Source organism: Phycodurus eques, chromosome 3 (genome assembly GCF_024500275.1).
Source record: "Phycodurus eques isolate BA_2022a chromosome 3, UOR_Pequ_1.1, whole genome shotgun sequence".
Taxonomy (NCBI): domain Eukaryota; kingdom Metazoa; phylum Chordata; class Actinopteri; order Syngnathiformes; family Syngnathidae; genus Phycodurus; species Phycodurus eques.
Genome location: NC_084527.1, coordinates 10,116,525 through 10,137,596, shown reverse-complemented (window position 1 = coordinate 10,137,596; position 21,072 = coordinate 10,116,525). Strand labels below are relative to the sequence as shown.

General features: G+C 41.7%; 1 protein-coding gene across 11 annotated transcripts in view; it reads right to left on the bottom strand.

Annotated features, from left to right (window-relative positions):
* Window positions 1–21,072, bottom strand: part of atxn2 (ataxin 2) — a 38,726-nt gene extending 17,654 nt beyond the window's left edge. For 3 of the 11 annotated variants that reach the window (XM_061671962.1, XM_061671964.1, XM_061671965.1), the window contains exons 1-10: window positions 13,571–13,922; window positions 10,639–10,669; window positions 9,868–9,927; window positions 9,433–9,504; window positions 8,350–8,500; window positions 7,675–7,689; window positions 4,813–4,967; window positions 4,642–4,733; window positions 2,394–2,582; window positions 2,146–2,318 (exon numbers count right to left, since the gene is read on the bottom strand). In XM_061671962.1, the coding sequence (XP_061527946.1) occupies window positions 2,146–2,318; window positions 2,394–2,582; window positions 4,642–4,733; window positions 4,813–4,967; window positions 7,675–7,689; window positions 8,350–8,500; window positions 9,433–9,504; window positions 9,868–9,927; window positions 10,639–10,669; window positions 13,571–13,710 (1,078 nt within the window). In that variant the 5' untranslated portion in view covers window positions 13,711–13,922. Of the gene's footprint in view, window positions 1–2,145; window positions 2,319–2,393; window positions 2,583–4,641; window positions 4,734–4,812; window positions 4,968–7,674; window positions 7,690–8,349; window positions 8,501–9,432; window positions 9,505–9,867; window positions 9,928–10,638; window positions 10,670–13,570; window positions 13,923–19,771; window positions 19,793–20,287 lie in introns of those variants that run through there. The other 8 variants (XM_061671963.1, XM_061671972.1, XM_061671968.1 and 5 more) reach the window with 7 other exon arrangements.

Below are 21,072 nucleotides of genomic sequence, written 5' to 3'. Positions count from 1 at the left end.
GTTCAGGTTGGTGCGCATTGGTCCACGCATCCCCGCTGCACGCATGCACATTTATGATCAAAATGCCGACCCAGCGAAAGCGAAAAATAAACAGAGCTCCTGTGTTGTTTGTTGTGGCTCAAGAGGATGAAAAAGTCAAACCGAAGATGCAATGTACAACTACTGAACGAGAATAGGACCGAAGACTGAAAATTCAGCGCACTGGTGCAAAAAAACTGTTTTTGTACCATCTGGCTATCTTCATATTCCTTTAAATTTGTACTGAATTATAAAGATGGGGATACCAGCGGACGTCTTCACAAGTGCTTCTCGAAGCAGGCGTCCGTCGCTGTTGTTGTTGGTTGCTCTCGTGCGTGCATGGTCGGCACGGTTATACGCGTTCAGTCCGTGCGGTCACAAAAATTTAGTTGCACGTGGTCGACCATTGCGCACAGGGGTGGATAACTATATTTACGTCACATGGACCAACGCAACACGCACCCTGTGGACACGGAAAGCATGAATTTAGCCTAAATTGGATTGTGACTAGGCTTGACACGATCAGGACTTTTGGGACCGATCAGCAAGTTTAAAAAAAAAACAACCGATCACCGATCCGATCACAAGATGGACCAATGTGTCTATTTAAATGACTTGTTCATTTACTGTATATACTATACTACTGTAAGTACTTAATTGCTCAAAAATTATATTCACAATAATGTATTTTTGTTCCTCTATTTATGCCAGTGAGGCATAGTGACAGACAGAACAAATGAAGGGTCTTCTATTAGATGACAGGACGTATATACAGTAATGAATGTATCAACTGTTTTTATTTATGTTTAACAAGGTCCAAACTTCATTGGAATTGGGGTTGTAATTGAATTACTTCACACACACCAAAATTTTAGAGCATGATTCGACAAAACGCCTGCATGTTCGCTTACAACCGTTAGTGCTAGCACAAGCTTGCTAGGCTACATAACATTTTGTTGCCTGCTTGCGAGTGGTATCGTATTAAAAGTACATGAACATACCTCAAGCAAGCCTTAAACGAACGTCCTCTCCCGAGCACCGGTGACCACCAACACACGTTTTCCCCATTTTGTGAGGATAAGCGGAACAGAAGATAAATGAATTTATGTTCTTATAAACACACGGCTCGATCTATTAGTGTTGCCGTTGCCATGGTAACGAGTGTATCCGGTCACGTTTGAGTTGACAAGATGAAGCCCAGTGATCGTAAAAAACGGGATGCAGCGGTATCGGACTACAAGATTTCTGACAGTGCAATCGTGAAAGACCAAATTTGTCTTGTAGTCTGAGCCACGCATTACATGTCTGTCTCAAACGTGTCGTCTGTCCCACATCGCCGACGTTTTTTTTTTTTTTTTTGGGTAAATATTATTGGTGGTCAGATATTTACACTACTACGTCAAAAGACACGCGACAAGGCTAAAAATGAACTAGCTTTTGGATTCAAATATACTTTACACGATGGTGACGCAGAGTAAATGTCTTTTGCGGAGCCAATCAATGATCGGTGAATTATGACATTAAAGCCGATCAGTCGATAAGCATAAAATGCTAATTTACGGCCGATACCGATCAGATTGGTGTAAAGTCTAATTGTGACGTAGTCTTTCACTAACTTACGCTAATGCAGTAGTAACATAATTACAGTAAATATTTGTGTATAAAATAAATTAAAAAAAAAAAAAAAAATTAAACTCTTCTAGCCCATTCATATAAAACTAAATAAAAATTAGTAAGTATGGGGACGATCTCAGCATACATTTTAGGCTGCGTGATGACGTAACTGAGCGTTTCCTCCAGTGATGATGTATTCTTACGCCATTGCACAAATAAACCACTTCATTGTGCTGAATCCGTAACCTTGAAACTTTTGTCTGGACGGTCGTAAATCCCCTGTATTGTTATTGTGAATATGATAGCATTAAAAAAATAATAAATCATACATTTAAGGGGTCAATATTTCTTTATTCATTGTAATTTTCTATGACAAACTTGTATTACTAAAGGAAGATGGAAAACAGTTGGGAAAAGCTGACCTGAAAATGTTTAGGCCATTTTCCAATGAAAACATTGGCTACAGGGGAGCACAAAGCATCCTAGGTGTGTGTGAGCTGGATCATCGGTTACCTCCGTTCACCACCCTCTGGTCGCCACCTGGGCTCTGATTGTAGTCATGCAGTCCCGCACGAGCAGCCGAAGGCCCTGCTGAGTTCGTAGCCAGACGTGGGGAATTCTGCCGTCCAGACCCCCATGACATTGCCTCCCTGTTTCTCTGGCCAGGGGGAATGTACTTGTTCTCCCTGCACGCAGATACACAATCAATATGATGCCGACTTCGACCCAGTGAACCCGTCACCATGTGAACTAAGTATCACCTGCTCAGTGTGTGCATCTCTCTTTCCCCCCGTACCACCGCAGTGAATTTCTCTTCCTCTGAGCGCTCATCATTCTCTAGGGCCACACGGGCCTTGTAAGTGGAGCTGGCTTCTATCTCCTCGGCCAGCTGGGCAGCTCGCGCTTCCCTCTTGAGGAACTCCTCTGAGTTGTCGCGCTCAAGGGGGACCCTGGGAAGCAAGGACAGGTTGGAATACAGCAATGGACTGATCTGGATTAGTAAAATCAGTTCTTACCAATTTTTAATGAAAGTTTGGCCAATTTTTATAATCGCAATTTTCACCGTAAAATGAAGGTGGGGGGCATAGACCAAAGCAGAAATACAACTTCTTTCTTGGCAGGGTCACCCATATCAAACAGGTCCAGACAAAGCACGGCTCACAAGACTCCTACGATGCATAAAAACACTGGAAAATGTTTTCCCTTGCCCGGACGCGGGTCACCGGGGCCAGGCCTGGAGGTGGAGCTCGAATGGTAACATGGGTCCCCCTTCCCATGGGCTCACCACCTGTGGGAGGGGCCATAGGGGTCAGGTGCAGTGTGAGTTGTGCTATGGCCAAAGGTAGGGACCATTGCGATCCAATCCCTGGCTACAGAAGTTGGCTCTAGGGACGCGGAACACAGCCAAGGCGTAGAGGGGGTCCGGTTTGGTGGCCTCAGTATTGCAGCTCTGCTTTTTGCAGATGATGTGGTTCTGTTGGCTTCATCAAGCCGTGATCTCCAACTCTCACTGGAGCGGTTCGCAGCCAATTGTGAAGCCGTTGGGGTGAAAATCAGAAAAGAGAGAGAATGAGAATCAGCACCTCCAACTCTGAGACCATGGTCCTCAGTCGGAAAAGGGTGGCCTTCCCTCTCCAGGTCGGGAATGATATCCTAACCCAAGTGGAGGAGTTCAAGTATCTCGTAGTCTTCTTCACGAGTGAGGGAAGAATACAACGGGTGATCAACAGGCGGATTGCACCGTCTTCATTGATGCGGACTTTGCATCGGTTCGTTGTGGTGAAGAAGGAGTGAACCCGAAAGGTGACGCTCTCAATTTACCGGTTAATCTACGTTCCTAGCCTCACTTATGGTCACGAGCTGTGGGTCATGACCGAAAGAACACGATCCCGCATACAAGCGGCCGAAAAGAGTTTTCTCCGCAGGGTGTCTGGGCTCTCCCTTCGAGATGGGGTGAGAAGCTCGGTCATCCGGGAGGGGCTCAGAGTAGAGCTGTTGCTCCTCTGCATCAGCAGGAGCCAGATGAGGTGGCTCGGCCATCTGATTAGGATGCCTGTTCCGGGCATGTCCCACTGGGAGGAGACCCCGGGCACGACACAGGACACGCTGGAGAGACTATGTCTCCCGGCTGGCCTGGGAACGCCTCGGGATCCCCCCGGAAGAGCTGGATGAAGTGGCTGGGGAGAGAGGGGCTTCCCTGCTAAAGTTACTGCCCCCGCTACCTGACCTCGGATAAGCGGAAGAAAATGGATGATGGAAATTAAAATATGCACGCAAAAAAATATGCAAATTGGTTAATTTTATCACTATAAAAATTCTAACAAATCATGCGAGTGACTCGCTGTGGTGACCCCTGACAGGGGAAACATCCATCCATCAATCCATTTCCTGAGCCGCTTATCATCACAGGGGTCGCAGGAGTGCTGGAGCCTATCCCAGCTATCATCGGGCAGCCAATCGCAGGGGAAACCAGTTCAGGGACACCCTGAACTGGTTGCCAGCCAATCGCAGGGGAAACATCTCATTTGTTATTAATAAAAGTAGTATTATTTTATAAAAAAAACAAAATACATGTACTTTTGTTTGTATTTTGAATGTATTATTTTCAATAAATAAATTGACCACTTATAAATTAAAGAAAAAGAAAAAACTGTGAAATGCATTTACTTCACCAATTTTGGGGAAACTAAATATCGGACTTCATCATGTAAATGCTCTGTGGATCGGATTAAAGAACAAATCTGGCTGCATGTGGCAAACGGGCAATACTTAGCCAGGCACTGTTATATAGGCAATGCATCCTTTGTTTACATGCTGTATACGTTTAGGGAGCAATAAACAGTCATGCTACAATAATAAGATTAGCTGAAATTGAAGTATTAATAGACCAAAGTGACTGATTCCATGGGAAAAATGTCATGACTTCATCAAAATTAAAGACAAAAAAACCTATTCAAAACAGAACAGATGCAAAAAGGTTAATGCAACAAAAGAAAGACATATTCTTACGTATATGTGGACAGGCTGCTGTCATACGTAGACAAGACTCCATACTTCTCCTCGTTGTACTTGAACATATCATTGGGGTCCCAGCCGTTTGACTAAAACAATATACGAGGTTAATTCATCTGGTTAACACATTGGTTAGTGTTTGTTGTGGCTTTGAATCTTGTTCCTCACCACATCAGTATCCAGAGATTCGAGGCTGTCAGAATTGTGGGTTTCTCCGCCATCCCACGGCTCGAGATCTTTCTCTTTATGCTCACCATTGATCCTTCCACTGACTGCGGAGTCTGTGAAGTTATCTGAGACACGCAAGGATATACCTTTATGCTCTGCAGACACACAAACACAGGCAGGGAAACCGCACGCTTATTGCTTATGCACCAAAGCACACATGCCTTCAGGATTTTTGTCACAAGGTCTCTTAGTGGTTTATGTAGTCATCAAATAATATGTGCAAGCCTTACACAATTAGAGTGGCTCAAATATCATTGTGGCAAAAAAACAATTCATTACGTCTTAAATGTATTAATGAACCATCAAGGCAACATTTTAAAGGAAAAATCTGGAGGGAGGAAAGTTTTTAGGTCCACTCGTAATATTAAAAGCAAGAATCAGGATGGTTAAAGTATCTGCTATATGTTAGCAGACCTGGCCGACATGCTTTATGAGCACTGTCCATCATGGAAGTTGCACATACAGGGTGAGGCGAAGCAAGCATGTGTTTAGTCTGCAGTCAATCAGATGGTTGTTGGAAAATTCTGACATTTGAATCCGATTGTTAGAGAGCAATTTCACTTTTTTTTATGATTTAAGAGTAACTGCACAACCTGTTGCTTTCAAAGGAAATTAAATGTTTGGTTCACTATCCCAGGTGGCCCTAATCTCATCTGTTAACTGTTGGACAGTTTGAAAAATATCTGCTTCATGGTTAGCCTTGTATTGCTGAACCAAAACTATAACTAAAAAATTTGATCGAGATGGAAGCATGATGGCATGAGCAAAAATGTCTAATCTTCACAGATGTATAAACTCTGTAGGAGTCTACAGAAAATGCTTCATGGTGGAAAATTACTGATCTTCCGCTGAAAGCAACAACAAGTTCAACTACAGTGGAACCTCTTAAACTGAATAAATCTCGCTCTAGGACACTGGTTGACCTTCAATATATTCAAATTTAAATTGTAAAAATGGAAATAAACCATTCCAGGGGCCAACAAAAAGTGTAATAACATCTTTATAAAACACAAAACAAGTAAAACTGTCAATAAATAATCCCAACAGTGACAAAACTTTTAAACTTGAATTTAAAGTAGTTACCCTGTAAAACCAAATTACAAACAACTTTTATAACAAGTGATGCATGTACAGTAATCCGGCCCTGCCGCGAATGGCGAAAAACCACAATTGGCACACCCGCTCCCCAAAGTGTTTATAAATGCCCATATCAATAGTTGAAACTGTAAATATACCACTATCATCATCTTATTTCAAACTCATTTTACATTACCCTTAAAAATTTGCTTAGATGATTTGACTTACACCAAAGTGTGCATGTACACAAGACTGCATAACTGCCACTAACAACCCAGACTACACTTAGCTCCTCCCCAAAATACAAAGCTTGTCTCTAAAGCGAGATGTATCACGTCAACATACTTCCTTGACACCAACTCCTATTGAGACAGGGTTTTGGCAGCATTTTAAGGCGTTTCACTAAGAGTACAAAAACTATGAATTCGCTGAAGATAAGTTCCACAGACAAAAAAATGCAAATAGGTGAATTTATTAATTCTGAACAGATTACTGTAATTGACACTTGAGTTTTACCGCTTTGACTGGAAGCCATGTAAATTTCGGTGTTTGATAACCATCTCGTCGAGTTCTTCTCAATGTTGAGGTGTTGTGTTAAATATTTTTTTTAAACGGACAGAATTTGTGCTTTGACGGTTGCGCCGGTAAAGTCTCATGAGATATGCTCACGTTTTGTGAAAGTAATTTGTAAGGTTGGCATCGAGAATCAAGAACCGATTGGAACCGGGACTAACGTTCCGGTTCTGTACTCCTGGAACAGGGACTAACGTTCCGGTTCTCCCGGAACCGGTCAAATTAAAAAAAATTTGGTTCCCAGTTTTGATGCCTAGTCCTCCACCCGCGAAGAAGAAGTGGCGAAAAGCAACGAAAAAGCGTGCACGATGACGTGCTTGTGCCCAACGGCAAACAAAAGTGTGTCTTAACTTTGTTAAAATGAATGACCAGTCGCCTCAGTGCAAATAAGAATTGGAATAAGATTATATTGTGCAAAGGAATTTTTCACCATGAAAAGAATACAGGGGCAGCTATATAGCATTGTTAAAATAGTTATTTTAATTATGCTGTCAGTGAAGTCAACTCTCAGTCAACTGGGTGAGTGGAAAAAAAAAATAGTTAAAAAAGTTAAAATAACTTTTAATAATGCTATATTTAACTTTTAGCTGAAACAATGAATGAATATTAAGTCAATTGGGTTATTTCCACACACATTGCCTTTTAGTTCATACGAGTCAAATGTTCATTTTAGTCTATGCTGCGGGCTGCTAAGAAAATGGATCTTCATAATTTGGACACCCTTTATATATACCATGTAAACCTTTTTGACCCAGCCCCCTAAAATAATCGGAATCGAGAATCGTTTGGAACCGGAGTCGAACTAAGTAACCGGACTCCGAATCGCTCAATTTCAAACGATGCCCAACCCTAGTCCTTAGCACAGTATCATGCAACTTTAGAATATTTTTCTCTAAGTTTGGTCGTACAGAGAAAAAAGATGCTTCACTGTGAGGGGAAATAAAGGATATGGCCTCAAGGGCAGTAGAATTTGGAGGTTCCACTGTTTTTGATTCTTATTTTTAAGCTGCAAGCTAAAGCAGCCGAATCCCTGACAGAATTACCATACAGGGCATGAGCAGCAGCATGAGCGATTGCAACAGGTTTAATTTAGAAGTAGAGACAGTCTGTGCGACAGAAAGATGAGAGGACAAAACAGAAGTAATTCATTACCTGTGTCTGAGGAAACTAGACCATGGGAGAGCAGAGACAGAAAGATGACAAAAAGTCAGAAGATGGACTGACAAAATGACAGAGTGGTGAACCACTCAATTCCTACAAGACACAATATGATAAACAGCATGGCTTTGTAAAACTAAATTTATAGGATCATATACAGGAACATCATCAAGTCAGAAGGTTTGCAGTCTTTAATACTCAAATTCGGTATGATATTAGCAATGATAGTATACAATTGTGCACTTCAACAGGTCAATTAATATTGCATCACTATCTGTAGCTATCACACTTCACACTGTTACACCTGTTCATTTTCAGACAACAAAAGCCCAGTCAATATTTCTCAAAGGAAAACTGTCTGGGTCAAGATGAATTAGACGGCGTCATTCAGTCTTTATTGAGTGCTCTCGCTGCACTAGGGCTTCGGGCCAATCGATGGATGCATTATTCTTCAACGAGCAGCCTCTCAGAGCAGACACATGACAGAGTCCCTGCTTGGTAGTTAATACGGGGCAGATCAATACATCGTGTGTATGCACTGATTCACTCAGCCATGTGTTTATTTGTGAGTGAATTCAAAGTGACAAAGTCGCCTTTTCACATTGTGAATGCTTCATGAGTTTTGTACGTATAGGAATCACGTTGATGACTCAATAATATGTTGCGTACCTTTCCTTGCAAAGTTAAGGTCAACGTCTTTGAAGGACACGGCGACAACATCGACTGCCTTGAAGACAATGCTCTCCACAATGTCCTCTTTCCTGGGGCCCACGCTTAGCTCTGGGCTCTTCCTGTGGGCTGCGTCCAACACCAAGTCACACTGGGGGACATCAAAGAAACTCAGTGTAAATTAGAGGTCAGCTTCGTAGGGCGTAGACCTCAGTAGAGGTCAAATCCATTAACAAAAACGACTTGTCTGTCCGTTTGTTAATTACTCATACTTATGTATCATCATCAAATGGTGAATTGTGTGAATTAAGTAGTAATATCTGAAGATGTTTAGTTACTATTCATGGAATGCTCTTTTTTACCACTTCATTCTGGAATACTCAATCAAAAATTGAGAAAAGCTCAATATCTTTTGACTGATTTCAAACAAAAAAATGGCACAAGGATTCAGAATCATGACAAAAGATCACATTTCTGTGCTATAAATGAAAAGTATCAGCATATGCCACTTGCTCTGAAAAGGTGCTGGATAAAGCCAGGAGCATATAATATAATGGCTGATTTTTAATAATCCTGTCCATTGAGTGGAATGTATTCCAGATTAATCGTGTCTTGAAGCAATGGAGTGCACCTCTTGGCTGCAACATAGCACAGGCGCTGTTAACTAAAGACTCCCTTTGCAGTCTAAAGACAATATAATGTCAGCTATGTAAATTGAGCTACAGCCACACCATGCAACACCTCTTACAGCGATATTATTCTACTTAGTATGACATTGGTGTCGAAAAAGGAGTTCAGAACATGCAAAGACTCACTCAATCCAATAAAATAATATTTAGCAATTGGTTAATTTTCCCCAAAATCAAAAAGTCAGTTCAGTCAAATTTTCATCTCTCATAAATTCTCTATTTAGCATTTGTTTATGTTTAGCATTTAATTTGGTGAAGACAAAATGGCCTCACAGGGGTTGCACCAAGGAGAGTGACAATCTAAAAGGGAAAGAGAAGGGCCAGACTGAAAGAATTGGACTTTATCAGCACCACCTCTGCAGTGAGCCTGAATGACAAGAGACTGCCACCTTACCTCTGGACCATAGGTCTTGAATACTCCTTCATAGACTGCTCCATTTTTCACCTTCAGTTCACACTTGGTCCCCTGTAATCATCGTTCATGTAATTAAATTTGGTGAACATTTATTCACGCATACACTGAATCATCAATGTCAATTGACATGCTCTAAAGACACATTTAGAAACCATCTGCTGTAAAAGACTGATGACTGATCAATGCATTTTGTTAAAGCAAGCAGCTACCTAAGCAAATCGCCTGGGCTTTATTGCCGTGTGGACATTTTGAGGAAACTACTGCATGACTAAGACAGACAGTAATCATGAGTCACAATGTTATCTTGTACTGCTGGCTTTGCTGTGTCAAGGTTAGAGACTTTTTTTTTATTTTTTTATTTTTTATAAATGGAATTCTGCGGAAAGCATTCGGTTATCTGGAAAGTGAACATACCACAACTGATGTCAAGACGTGGACCATCCTCATGTTCGCATACACTCCATTGAAAATGACCTGAAGAGGAAATAAATACAGTAGTACCTTGACTTGTGAGTTTAATTTGTTCCGTAACCAAGGTCATAATTCAATTTACTTATAACTATCCCCCATTGAAATGCCATTTAATCAATTCCAGCCTCTCCAAAACGAAACCACATTTTGTCATTATGTTTTTAAATGAAGAAAAATAGCATCACATTGTATAAAAATATTAGAAAACATAAATGAATGTAAATAAATAAACAGTTTTTATAAATTGTATCTATTGTACATGTATTTATGTCTTAGATGAGTGCCTTTAAGGGACGTGGCATCAGGAGTTGGAGTCGGGTTGGCTGGTTAGTTAATTGTGAGTTTCTGGGCTTCAGTTATGGTCTACAGCAGTACTTGCGAGTGTTCTTATTTTGTATTTGTTCTGTTCAATCAATAGCTGAAGGTGCATCAATGACTGTGGCTCTCCTTACCCAAGTGGGGGCATAAAGGTAACCCGATTTTTTTTATTTATTTTTTTTCCCCACTCAAGCGGCAACATTATCTGAAGCTTGCATGCAACTAAGATTTTGACTCGCTCTTTATAGCTAATTTTATTATTCATGTTCCCATGCTTTACCCCAAAAATATTGGGTTAATTAGTAATACAACTACATTCAAACAGCTTCACTAAATTACTTTGAAAACAGCAGAGTAGCCACTGACTAAATCAAAGTGTTCAAGCAGGTTACTTACCGCTGCAGGACCTTTACCACTGTGTCTTCCCCTGTAAAATAAAAATGTCACAGATGACATGTTGCTTCTCATGTTCTTATGAGCAAAGTGAAGTGATCGTAGTTTTCCCGTTAGATGGAATGACAGAAATTCCAAGAAACCAACACGTAGATAACTGACTGAGATTGAAGCAGCGTGGACCACATTCACACACACGCAATAAATCCAGTTCTAGTAACAGCGTGCAGTCCATGAATGCAACATGGCAGCTCAAATTTCCCACAGCCCTTTTTGAGTGAAGTGTCTAAATTAAGAATAGAACAGGTTTACTGTCATGAAAACATTTTTAACACATACATAAAAACGAACGCGTTCATAGCAGTAACACTATGGTGATCGAACTTGAAGCCTTTTAGTTACAGAAATCATTGAACAACTTGTCCACAGCTGGAGGTCAAGCATTGTTTAGCCTAGGTGTTCTTCCACTGCGTCCTACAATTGACCTTATTCTCCTATGTACAGTGCTGTGAAAAAGTATTGGCCCCCCTTCTCAAATTCTTTGATTTTTGCAGTTTCCCCAACAAATGTAAATATCAGACAAATACAACCCAAGTGAACTTAATGTGTGTGTTTTTAAATGGTGATTTCATTTATTAAGGAAAAAAACTATTCAGTTACCTGGCCTTGTGTAAAAAAAGTAATGGCCCCCTAAACCTAATAACTGGTTGGGCCATCCTCAGCAGCAGCAACTGAAATCAAGTGTTTTCTATAACTGGCAATGAGTTTTTCACATCTTTGTGGAGATATTTTGGCACACTCTTCCTTGCAGAATTGCTTGAATTTAGCAAAAATGGAGGGTTTTCAAGCATCATCGGCCTTTTTAAGGTCATGCCACATTGCAATCGGATTCAAGTCTCGACTTTGACTTGGCCACTCCAAAACCTTAAAATTGCTTTTTTAAACCATGCAGAAGTTGACTTGCTGGTGTGTTTTGTATTGTTATCCTGCTGCAGAACCCAAGTGCGCCTCAGCTCAAGGTCACAAACTGATGGCTGAAGATTCTTCGACAAAATTTTCTGTTAAAGAGCAGAATTCATGGTTCCATCAGTCACAACAAGTTGTCCAGGTCCTGAAGGAGCAAGCAGCCCAAGACTATTACACTACCATTACCATGTTTGACTGTTGGTATGATGTTCTTTTTCTGAAATGCTGTGCTACATTTACGCCAGATGTAACAAAACATACACCTTCCAAAAAGCTCAACTTCCATCTTGTCAGTCCATATAATATTCTCCCAAAAGTCTTGGGAATCAGTCAGATGGTTTTTTTTTTTGCAAAAGTACAGTGGGTACAGAAAGTATTCAGACCCCCTTAAATTTTTCACTTTTTTTATATTGCGGCCATTTGCTAAAATCATTTAAATTATTTTTTCCCACATTAACGTGCACACAGCACCCCATATTGACAGAAAAAAACTGAATTGACGACATTTTTGCAGACTTATTAAACAAGAAAAACGGAAATATCACACAGCCATAAGTATTCAGACCCTTTCCTCAATATTTAGTAGAAGCACCTTTTTGAGCTAATACAGCCATGAGTCTTTTTGGGAATGATGCAAAAGGTTTTTCCCACCTGGATTTGGGCATCATCTCCCATTCCCCCTTGCAGATCCTCTCCAGTTCTGTCAGGTTGGATGGTGAACGTTGGTTGGCAGTCATTTTCAGGTATTTCCAGAGATGCTCAATTGGGTTTAAGTCAGGTCTCTGGCTGGGCCATTGAGAAACAGTCACGGAGTTGTTCTGAAGCCACTCCTTCGGTATTTTAGCTGTGTGCTTAGGGTCATTGTCTTTTTTGAAGGTGAACCTTCGGCCCAGTCTGAGGTTCTGAGCACTATGGAGAAGGTTTTCATCCAGGATATCCCTGTACTTAGCCGCATTCATCTTTTCTTCGATTGCAACAAGTCTCCCTGTCCCTGCAGCTGAAAAACACCCCCACAGCATCATGCTGCCACCACCATGCTTCACTGTTGGGACTGTATTGGACAGGTGATGATCAGTGCCTGGTTTTCTCCACACATACCACTTAGAATTAAGGCCAACAATTTCCATCTTGGGCTCATCAGACCAGAGAATCTTATTTCTCACCATCTTGGAGTCCTTCAGGGTTTTTTTAGCCAACTCCATGCGGGCTTTCATGTGTCTTGTACTGAGGAGAGGCTTCTGTTGGGCCACTCTGCCATAAAGCCCTGACTGGTAGAGGGCTGCAGTGATGGTTGACTTTCTAGAACTTTCTCCCATCTCCCGACTGCATCTCTGGAGCTCAGCCACAGTGATCTTTGGGTTCTTCTTTACCTCTCTCTCCAAGGCTCTTCTCCCCCAATTGCTCAGTTTGGCGGGACGGCCAGCTCTAGGAAGGGTTCTGATTGTCCCAAACGTCTTCCATTTCAGGATTATGAAGGCCACTGTGCTCTTTGGAACCTTAAGGTGCAGCAGAATTTTTTTGTAACCTTGGCCAGATCTGTACCTTGCCACAATTTTGTCTCTGATCTCTTCAGGCAGTTCCTTTGACCCCATGATTCTCATTTGCTCTGACATGCACTGTGAGCTGTAAGGTCTTATATAGACAGGGGTGTGGCTTTCCTAATCAAGTCCAATCAGTATAACCAAGCACAGCTGGACTCCAATGAAGATGCAGAAAGTTTTTTTCTGTCAATATGGGGTGCTGTGTGTACATTAATGAGGAAAAAAAAAAATAACGTAAAATTATTTTAACAAATGGCTGCAATATAACAAAGAGTGACAAATTGAAGGAGGTCTGAAAACTTTCCGTACCCACTGTTAGACGAGCCTTTATGTTCTTTTTGGTCAGCAGTGGTTTTCACCTTGGGAACTCTGCCATGGATGCCATTTTTACCTAGTCTCTTCTTTATTGTTGTGTCATGAACACTGACCTTATCCGAGACAAGGGAGGCCTGCAGTTCTTTAAAAGTTGTCCTGAGTTCCTTTGTGGCCTCCTGGATGAGACATTGCTGTTCTTTTGGGGTAATCTTTGCCGGCAGGCCACTCCTGGGAAGGTTCTCCATTGTTCCATGTTTTCTCCATGTGAGGATAATGGCTCTCCCTATGGTTTGCTGGAATTCTAAAGCTTTAGAAATACCGTATTTTCACGACCATAAGGTGCACCGTATTAAAAGGCGCAGTCTCAGTTACCGGCTCTATTTTTGTATTTAACACATACATAAGGCGCACCGAATTATTGGGCGCAAGCATGGTAAAACATACGCTAGCTTAAAACATACGGTAGCATGCATGCACACTAAAACATTGTTTTTAAAAAGGCAGCGGGAGTAAAACTGAGTTCGGTTGTACTTTATTGAAGTATTTAACAATGTACTCACGTTATTTTTTGATCAATCCTCATCCACAAATCCAAAGTCCTCATCTTCCGTATCCGAAATGAACAGCTGGGCAAGTTCTCCATCAAACACGCCAGGTTCCCTCTCGTCATTGTCGGAGTCAGTCTCGTTGCCGTGCGGCTCCTCAGAAATAATGCCGGCTTTTACAAAAGCTCGAACGACAGTGCAAGTAGACACGTTCGCCCAAGCATCCACAATCCATTCACAAATTGTGGCGTAACTCGCCACTAGCTGCCTGCTAGTCTTAGTAAAGCTGTGTTCGCCATCTGTCATCCATCGTTCCCAACTTCACTTTGAACACCCGGTTTACAGCGATGTCCACCGGTTGGAGTTCCTTCGTCAAGCCTCCCGGAATGATGGCAAGCTCAGAGTTATTGCACTCAGTCGAATGGTGACTGTAGAGACGCTTCTCCCGGCTGCCCTTTGTTCATTAATCCATTGCTCGAGTTTGTCTTCCAACTTCTTCTTTGCCTTGTTTCCGCGGAAACTCAGCTTCGTCTTCTTGACTTGGCGAAGCTCGTTTTCCTGTTTCCTCCACTTGCGAACCATGGATTCGTTGATCTTGAATTCTCTCGCGACTGCTCGATTCCCATCTTCCTCCGCGTAACTGATAGCTTGCAGATTAAACTGAGCTTCGTAAGCGTGTCTCTTCGCAGGTGCCATTTTCGGGGGTCCTTAGCCAAACCGATGTTTTGCACAATGCACATACCGGCGCTATATACCTACTGGGGGCGTGCCTTTAGCATCCTCCTTCACGCGCACCCTTCCCCCTTTAACGTCCGCATGCTGTCCTCAGTTACATCCGCCTTTCCTCTATATAAGCAGCGTGTCGGCAGGAAATGCTCCCAATCAGTCAAGCGGAGCACTCATCAAAGTTACAACAACATTTACAGATTTTGGAACTCTGTGCACACAGAAGGCGGGCCACATTATAAGGCGCTCCGTCCATTTTGGAGAAAATTTTAGACTTTTAAGTGCGCCTTATGGTCGTGAAAATACGGTAGCTTTTGTAACCCTTTGCAGACTGATAGATGTCAATTACTTTATTTCTCAACTGCTCTTGATTTTCTTTACATCCTGTCATTTTGTTGCAGTTTACTTCTTTTTTTGTCCGACTTGGTTTTGTCAGGACAGATTTTGTTGAAGTGATTTCTAGATTGAACAGGTCTGGAGGTAATTAGGCTTGGGTGATATCAGTGAAAAATACCAAAAATTTAAATTAGCCACAATTAATTCATGATTTAACAAGGGGGGGGGGGGTAATTGCTTTTTCACACAGGGCCAGGTAACTGAATTTTTTTTCCCCTTCATAAATCAAATCACCCTTTAATAACAGCATTTTAAGTTCACATTGGTTTGATGATCTTCAACATTAAAGTGGGGAAACTATGCAAAAATATAAGTATTTGAGAAGGGGGACAATACTTTTTCATGCCACTGTACTGTATGTACAACCCCAATTCCAATGAAGTTGGGATGTTGTGTTAAATAAATAAAAACTGAATACAATGATTTGCAAATCATGTTCAACCTATATTTAATTGAATACACTACAAAGACAAGATATTTAATGTTCAAACTGATCAACTTTATTGTTTCGCAAATAATTATTAACTTTGAATTTTATGGCTGCAACACGTTCCAAAAAAGCTGGGACAGAGTCATGTTTACCACTGTGTTAGATCACATTTTCTTTTAACAACATTCAATAAACATTTGGGAACTGAAAACACTAATTGTTGAAGCTTTGTTGGTGGAATTATTTCCCATTCTTGCTTGATGTACAGCTTCAGCTGTTCAACAGTCCGGGGTCTCCGTTGACGTATTTTACGCTTCATAATGCGCCACACATTTTCAATGGGAGACAGGTCTGGACTGCAGGCATGCCAGTCTAGTACCCGCACTCTTTTACTACGAACCCATGCTGTGGTAATGTGCAGAATGTGGTTTGGCATTGCCTTGCTGAAATAAGCAGGGGCGTCTATGAAAAAGACGTTGCTTGGATGGCAACATATGTTTCTCCAAAACCTGTATGTACCTTTCAGCATTAATGGTGCCTTCACAGATGTGTAAGTTACCCATGCCATTGGCACTAACACAGCCCCAATACCATCACAGAAGCTGGCTTATGAACTTTGCCTCCATAACTCCTCTTTGGCCCGGAGGACATGACGTTCACAATTTCCAAAAACAATTTGAAATGTGGACACGTCGGACCACAGAACACTTTTCCACTTCGCATCAGTCCATCTTAGATGAGCTCGGGCCCAGAGAAGCCAGCGGCGTTTCTGGGTGTTGTTGATTAATGCCTTTTACTTTGCATCGTAGAGTTTCAAGTTGCACTTACGGATTTAGAGCCAAACTGTATTTACTGACAATGGTTTTCTGAAGTGTTCCTGAGCCCATGTGGTGATATCTTTCACACATTGAAGTCGGTTTTTGATGCAGTGCTGCCTGAGGGATCGAAGGTCACGGGCATTCAATGTTGGTTTTCGGCCTTGCCGCTTACATGCAGTGATTTCTCCAGATTCTCTGAACCTGTTGATGATATTATGGACCGTAGATGATGAAATCCCTAAATTCCTTGCAATTGTACGTTGAGGAACATTGTCCTTAAACTGTTCAACTATTTTCTCACGCACTTGTTCACAAAGAGGGGAACCTCACCCACCTTTGCTTGTTCCCAATTAGCCTGTTAGGATGTTCCAAACAGGTGTTTGATTAGCATTCCTTAACTTTCTCAGTCTTTATTGCCACCTGTCCCAGCTTTTTGGGAACATGTTGCAAGCATAAAATTCTAAGTTAATAATTATTTGCTAAAAACAATCAAGTTTATCAGTTGGAAGATTAAATATCTTGTCTTGTAGTGTATTCAATTAAATATAGGTTTAGCATGATTTTCAAATCATTGTATTCTGTTTTTATTTTTGTTTAACATCCCAACTTCATTGGAATTGGGGTTGTATCTTTGTCATGTCTCTCATCGTGTCCTAGAATATATATTATTCTTGAAACGTCCGACATTTACCTTGTTATAGTAAAATGTACTGTTTCTTTCACCATGTCAGATAACGTATCTTTTTCAATGACCATGTCAGAGAATGCACGTTATTCTTCTAGTAAAATGTACCACATTCATTTCTCACATCCTAAAATACACCTTATTCGTATAGTCACATCCTATAATTCAACTGACTCATTAAACATGTCCAAGAAAGCCCCTTTTCTGGATCTAGTCATGTGTATCCTCACTAGGGTCGCGGGCTGCTGGAGCCTATCCCAGCTATCTTTGGGTACACCCTGAACCGATCGCCAGCCAATCGCAGGGCACAGAAACAAACAACCATTCACACTCACACCTACGATGTGATTGTCGCAGGACTGAGGGACTGGAATGGGAAGTAGAACTGTGAAAGGGGGGGGGGGGGGGATAAAAATACATTGTTGTTGTTGTTTTTTTTTTAAAAAAAGCTAACCAGTCAGGGGGCAGGTCATGCCCCCTGACCGATGACACACTTAAGAGAACTGAGGTGGGAGGAGGACATCAACGTGATGCATGTTCAGTGTGTATAAATACTACCACAATCAAACTTGCAAGAGTAACCCAAGGCAATAGTTACTAGACTTTACGCCGATCTGATCGGTGTTATTGATCGGCCGATAATTAGCATTTATGCTGATCGCTTTCATGTCATAATTCTCCGATTGGATCAATGACATCATCGATTGGCTCTGCACAAGACATTTAACGCCGCGTCGCCGTTGCATTTCAATTCAAAAGCTAGTTTATTTTTAGCCTTGCCACGTGTTTTGTGGCGCAAAACGAACTATCTGACGGCCAATAAAGTTTTTTTCAATCTTGTCAGTTAAAAATAAGTCATCAGTGTGGGACTATTTTGCGGTGTCTCAGACAGACAACACGCAAGTTATTTGCAGTCTGTGCACAACTGAAGTACATTGTGGGGAACGTCATCTAAATGCATCAACACAAATTTGATCGGGCACCTGAAGAATGTACACAAGGACGAAAATGCCGCGTTCAAGCAACGCAGCGTGAAAAAAAAAAAGGGAAAAAAAAGGCAAACTCTGGACAACACAGGTCCATATAGCTGGGACAGTGAGAAAGTTAGAGTAAGCATGTCATTAACAGTATTTATTAAAGTAATTTAATTGCAGCAAATTAATTTAAAGTAAGTTAGCAGCCATTATTTATTTCATGTTGCAATGTTGATCTGACCTAAACTTATGTCAGTGGCCAATCTTTGAATGCCCCCTAGAGGTCATTGATGTTTTAACTTTTGTCTAAAATGCTAGAGAATAATTTCGAGCTGGGATGGGCTCCAGCACGTCCTCGACCCTAGTGAGGATAAGCGGTATAGAAAATGGATAGATGGATGGATACAGTACTCAGTATACAGTACACAAGTAGATACAATAAATAAACAACTCATGTAAATGGACACCATCTTGTGATCGGATCGGTGACCGGTTATCGGTTTTTTTAAACTTGCTGATCGGTGATCGGCCCCAAAAATCCTGATCGTGTCAAGCCTAATAGTTACCTTCGAGTCCGGTGTGAATGTAGCATTATAATTATGACGTCCCAGAATGCACTTTATTGCGCATAATCTAGTATAGACTTTACTCTTCCAGTAAAATGCACTTTATTCCTATAGTCACATACAATACACTACAATAAGACATCATTCCACATGTCCTCGAATGCACCTTATTATTCTTGTAAAATGCAGTGTATTTTAGAAGTCGCGTCTAACAATGTACCTTATTCTTAAAGTTACGTCCAACAATGCACCTTATTCCTATAGTCACGCCTAAGAATGCACCTTATTCTTATCGGCACGTCCAACAAAACACCTTATTTATTGAGGATGTCCTAAACCTTATCCTTTCTGTAAAATACACTTATTTCCTATAGTCACATCCTAGAATACACCTTATTCTACGTGAAAATGTGTGTGTACTCGAATACACCTTATTCTTGTAAAATGCACAGTACTCTTGTCACGTCCAGCAATGCAGCTTATTCCTATAGTCACGCTCAATAATTCACCTTCTTATAGTCACGTCGTAGAATGCAACTTATTTATTGCGCATGTCCTCAAATGCACCTTATTCTTCTAGTACACAGATTTATTTTTGTTACATCCTATAACACGTCATTCATTGAGCGTGTCCTCAAATACACATATTCGTCCGGTAAAATACACTGCGTTCTACTTTAATCACATCCTAAAATTTATCTTATTCGTTGAGCATGTCCTAGAATGCACCTTGTTCGGCGGCTGGAACGTGGCCCGGTATGCAATCACATGCAGGCTAAAGTGCCTTCCGTCTAATCAATAGATATTAGCTATCATTAAACATATTGAACTGAAAGATTGAGCATAATTTTCCACCAATATCGGCTCGTATAAATCCCCTGGACAAATAGAATGGGATGCGTGTCTAAATGTAGCTTTTTAAAAAAAAAAAAAAAAAAAAAAAAAAAAAAAAAAAGGCTGCCTCAATGAAACGCTACGCAGTGAACAAACAGGGCGTACTGTGCTGTGCCAGTGACCAAGTGAATAAGGAGCCGTGCTCAAATGAATTAATTTCGCTGACAGCTCTGCGATCACCTGATCCTTCGGGCATTGCATTTAAAAGTCACACTTGAAGGGCATTATTATTATTTCACATGAGCGGGGCGACGTCAAGGTTGACAGACAGCGTACTTACCATTTCTGCACTCTCTCACACACACGCCAACACTCCTCGTTAGTGTATTAAAAATATATACTATAATACACATGTGGCAGCATCGCTTTACATGTTACGATGCGTTCAGGTGACAAGCGTCTGATTAGCTTAACCGAGCCCAGAGCGTTCAATTACGAGATGGCAAAAGGCTAAATAACCCAAGCTAAACCAACATTGGAAGGTGGTCCGCACACAAATATGATAGGGGTGAAAATGTCTTAAATACATGAATAAAGTCGTATTGGTGACGTTAATGTGCAATACCCGGAGCGAGCGGACAGGCCGCGTTAGCTCGGTTGCTCCCTGGGTGACCAACACGTCGCAAGGCCCTCAGCACTCCCGTACCCCACAAAAACGGACACAAGGCGGGTATGTCATCTCTTAAAAACGACACTAAGATTAACCAAATGTGATCTCGTCCGGGAAACAGGCCACAGTACGCCTATCCGTCGTTGTATTTCGTCGCTAGGTTGAACGTTTTCGATTCGCACAGACCTGCCCAGATTCTGTCGTCCCCCGCCGCTTCCTCCGGCACCAGCGGCGTTGCCACCGCCGGGCTTGCTGCGATTTCCACCGGCCTTCATTGACATGGCGAGCCCATAAAAGACGGCGTCTTAAAATGACCAGCTTGACACCGCAAATTCTCTCGTCGACGATGAGACCACTGTGTCTGTGGTTGGTTGACAGTTAGCCGCCGCTGTTAGCACTCTGGTGGCTAGCAGGCTAATGTCAACGTTCTAGGTTAGCCCAATTATCAACCTGTACAATTGCTTTTAAATCAAGAGGAGGGGCGGGGGGGGGGGGTACGCTTTAAAAAAAGACAACACGTGAAAACGATTCTCCTAAAATAAATGCGGGCGTTGAACCTCTTGCCAACGTGCTGCGTTAATCCGAACGAAATAATTTTGTAATCTGAAAATTGATTTTGAGTGCTGTCTGGGGCTGTTTCCGTTGCTAACATCGAAAAGACCAAAACAGTTTGAAAGGGGACAAAAAAACGGCGGAGGGATATTTGACAGGCGTAACGGCCCTTGGCGTCCGAAGCGCACACACAAAAAAATCTCTGTACATTTAACGACAACGCACGACTACAGCAAACAGACTGTTAAAGACACGATTATATCAAACAAACACGGTGATAGTTAAGTGTTTGAAACAAAAGCGCTACTTTAATGGGACTATTTTCAGGAAATCCACCAAGGCTGTGTTGTGGCATCCACGTGAGCCGGCGAACACACCGCATACACATGCGCTTCCATCAAACCCAAAGCCGGAGAAAA